The following is a 4,350-nucleotide window of genomic DNA, read 5'->3' on the forward strand; positions in this document are numbered from 1 at the left end:
AAATCTTTGCTAGTACTTTTTATTAACGCTTTTACACCCATTTTATCGTTTTTTGTAAGTAGTTTAACTCAGGGCATGACCTTATATTTTATAGGAAATTCGGTAGTACTTGTCATTGTATTTAATTAGATAAAAAAATGCACCTTATACAATGAAATTGACATCATGTTACATGATACCCTATTAGTTAAACAAACCGCTTATACCAAAAGTTAAATATCCAATGGGAGATTTACCTAAAGTTTTTGAATTGTTGATGTCAAAGTGTATAATATAATAGAGCAGTTGCACCACATTCACAATAGGTAAGTGATATATTGTCAATCTCTTGATCACATCTAATTAGGCTTACCGGATGACCAATTACTCGAGTCCAGCATCTTAAAAATGATGTAAACTACTTGTCATCTGTCCACATTCACAACCTCATAACCAAACATGAATATTCTTTTTTATTTTTTATTTTTTTTATTACTTAATTGAATTATGGAACTTACATTACTTGTTTCCTTCCATAAACAATCTCCAAGATGAATAAGCACCAATTCAACATCTTTGGTCTTGTTAGCAGTAATCATAGCCAAATTCTCTTCCCAATCATCAATCATAGCATTAGCTCCAAATTAAGCCTACATAAAACAAAAAAGTCAGCAGCTAGGATACTTTTTTTGTCTTTTTTCTTTTTGAATTTCATAAATAATTGATATAATCATATTAAATTTTACAAAAAAGGATAACGTTGACTTGCCTGAACTGTTGATGATACCCTAGTAAAAGAAGCAAGTTTTTTTGCCCACCAGGCTTACCGCTATTAAGTCATTCTGTCCAGACCATTTCTATTGATCCCTCACTCAATGATCTCTTTATTGGTACCACCCCTGAAGAAATTATTGATGTCTATGAGGTATAGATAGTTGGTTCCATAATCCTTTTGGCATGGATAAAGATTTGGATGTTATATATGAAATGGAAATACACCTTAGAAATACTAATACTGATACATGTGGTGTGTTGAAATACTCAATTATAAACATGTTATTATATGTGAAAACTACAACCATCTTCTCACATACAATAACTAAAGTAATCTACCCCTGCCATGATTGGAGAATGTAATCCCACCAAACAGAGCTCCATTCAGAAAAAGAAAACATTAACAATATCGACACCGGGTACGGGTCCGACCCTTCTTTTTGTATTCACTCGGGCACCTTTATTCATCAAGATTGTACCTGACCATAAATCTGCCCGTCTTGAGATTCCCGAGATTACCCCTTTTGCATCATCGAGTTGTGTGATCTTTCTCCTTAGTAGATTGTAAACGAAAACCACACGTTGGACTAATTCATAATTGCTATCAGCTTGCAGAATTGTAACGATTTGAAGATGGACCAGAACCCCCTTGTGATGGGAAAATTGGAACAAGACATCTTAATGGATTAATGGAGAAAACCTTGTTTTTCTTAATGGGACCAGAACGAACTGAATATGTACCTAAACTGTCTTCCAACAATCTCAATCACACAAACACCCCTTTTTCAAATTTCGAAATCTCCCAAACATGCAATGATACATTCAGGATTAGAGGTGCTTTGTTAATAACTTAATATAATAAGGCAAATAAGTAATTATGGATATATTTGTTACACAATAAGAATTACCTCGAAAGCAAAAATATACTTCCCAATATCAAAACTTGCTGGAAAAGCATCTAGGGTGTGGACCTCTTCTTTAGTGTCAAATTTGAGTTCCTGAAAATAGACAACTAAAGATTATAAAATATTTAAAAACCATGCATAAAACAATACATAACTGCACCAGAAATGTAAGAAAATATTTTCATGGTGTACCTGGTTAACTATTGATGCATCTTTGATCCATAGGTGAAAACTTGCATGAGTTTTACCGATAAAGGAGGTGTGGTAGATGTAGATCCCAGTACAGTGATCACCTTGACCTGTAAGCAAAAGCTATAGGATAAGTGACAAGCTAAAACCTAAATTCTAAATAGAAATCATTTATAAAATTCTATATTAGTGATTGAAATGTAGGAAAAAGAATCTGGGGTCTATAATTTGACAATTTTGAAACATGAAATGTAATGAAATAGGTCACCAAATGAATCAACACACCTTATGTTTGTCTTGGCTGGTAAATGAAAGGACACTAGCTGGAAGTGATAAAATGAGAGGAACTAATTCCCTAAACGAAAAATAAAAAACAAAAATGTCAATAGATTCAAGAATAAATGTGTTAAGACTTAAGAGAGAATGTTATTCACTTGCCTGTTTTGATCTAAGCAGTTAAAGCATCAATTTGGTGATATAAATCCGTGCTATTGCCAGGGATTCCAATCCCAAGAAAAAATCTTGCCAGACCCAATATCTTCTCCCCTAGTATCTGCAAATATCAAATAAAAAGAATTATAAAATTTAAAATTATGAGCATAGGAAATACAAGTAGTGTCTAGAAACATAATAAGATTGTGTCATATATTAAAACTTTCAGAAGCGAACGCAAAAGTTTTCAGCCCACGAACAACTGATGAGGTGGCTGAAACAGGACCTTGATGTTGATCATCAAAGAAATTGGCCCCATCATCTACAAAATTGTATAAAAACAGGAAGCATGTATAAAAAATAATGATATCTCCGATGTTAGAATATAATTCATGCACTAACCATATTTATCTAAATTTTCAAATTGCTTCACAACATCCTTTTTCAGTGCCTTAATCTGCAAAAAGAAAAGGATAATTAGAATAGATAAGACCCTTAATGCAATAATATGTCCAGTAAACAAGAAAGTTAAGAAAAAGGCACAAGCAGCTGAAATTTGTCAAATTCTTCAATGTACAACTACAATTGTAAAAGTTTATAAAAATTTATAAATGCCACAACATTTTAAACCAAGGGAATAAACTTGGTATTAGCTTCAAGATTGGTTAGCACTTATGCAGAGTAGCAACAATTGATATCATATATAAAGCAGAATGTGAAATTAAATTACCAGATTGCCATCAAGTTTAGAATAAGTCAAAGTAATAATTCCAGAAAGTGTTTCAAGTGCTACTCCTGAGTCCAATAAGCTTATTAAGTCAGTGTCATATAAAATAAAACAACCCTTTATAGACTAACAGCAACCATACTACAACAGTCTGACAATAACAAAAAGTCTAAATTACATTTAATTTGATATATATATATATATATATATATATATATATATATATATATATATATATATATATATATATAAAATCAGAAGAGTCCATATTACATCTTTGGTTGCAGACAAGAAATGTATCATGGCTGATGCGATACGTTAAGTGGTCTACTAAAGCTTAAAATTTGGTTTAGACATTTTAACAAACACATAATGTGCACATTATGTTGATCAGAATACATGGCCTTTCAATTCTCACAGAACCAAAAAAAATTGAGAAATAAATACAGGAAAGGAAACCAAATGACATTTTCTAACAAAAACTAATCAATCATGAGGAACACATCACAAGATGAAAAAATGAAGTTGCACCGATGGAAGGGGGACGACGACGGCTTTTCGTGTCCAAACTTACATCCGGTATCGTTCCAATTTGGGAAAGCATGTGAAGGGTCTTCTTGAAAGATAGTATTGCAAGGTACAGGGAAAAAGAACAATGACAATTACTAATGACAAGGGGAGACCTTCAAAGGATAAGATTGAGAAGATGGTTCAGGAAGCTGGGAAGTATGAGTCTAGAGATGAGGAGCCCAAGAAGAAGTTGGAGGTGAAGAATGCTTTAGAGAATTATACGTATAACATGAGGAACACAACGAAAGATGAGAAGCTTGGTGAGAAGTTGACTCTGGTTGATAAGAAGATTGAGGATGCGATTGATGAGGTGATTGTGTGGTTATATACAAATCAGTTGGCTGAGGGGGATGAGTTTAAGGATAAGATGAAGGAGCTTTTTCCCATTTTGAAACTTTTAGGTTAGAGGGAGATAGAGAGAAAGAGAGGAGTAGAGAGAGGGATGAGATTGAATGAATAAATGTTGGAGGTGGGTGAAGGCAGAGGCCCTAGGGCTTCTTGTTTCTAATTCAAAGATCAACATCGATGGTAGAAGGTGGAGGCATCAGTAGAGGGAACAAGTTAAAAAAAGAGGAGATCAAACCATTTAGTGTGAGGGTTGATTTGGAAGAAATCTCAAACCCTTAACCTTAAACATGATGTGAAGCGATTGATCCATAATCTTCTTCGTCTCCGTCAATTCCTTGGGCTCACATAATCGGACGATGGTGGTAAATGAAGCATTCTTCGAGAAGGAAGGTGTATCGCTGCAGTTTGAGGCTAGAAGAGGCAACG

The 4,350-nt window shown here is 33.7% G+C and overlaps 1 protein-coding gene across 1 annotated transcript; it reads left to right on the top strand.

Annotated features, from left to right (window-relative positions):
• The first annotated feature begins 3,661 nt into the window (after positions 1 to 3,661).
• Positions 3,662 to 3,982, top strand: LOC111878671 (heat shock 70 kDa protein 1). The gene has a single exon (XM_023875187.3). It carries the CDS (start codon positions 3,662 to 3,664, stop codon positions 3,980 to 3,982), a length of 321 nt encoding a protein of 106 aa, XP_023730955.2.
• Positions 3,983 to 4,350: the final 368 nt, after the last annotated feature.

The sequence above is a fragment of the Lactuca sativa genome, chromosome 9 (genome assembly GCF_002870075.4).
Source record: "Lactuca sativa cultivar Salinas chromosome 9, Lsat_Salinas_v11, whole genome shotgun sequence".
Classification (NCBI taxonomy): domain Eukaryota; kingdom Viridiplantae; phylum Streptophyta; class Magnoliopsida; order Asterales; family Asteraceae; genus Lactuca; species Lactuca sativa.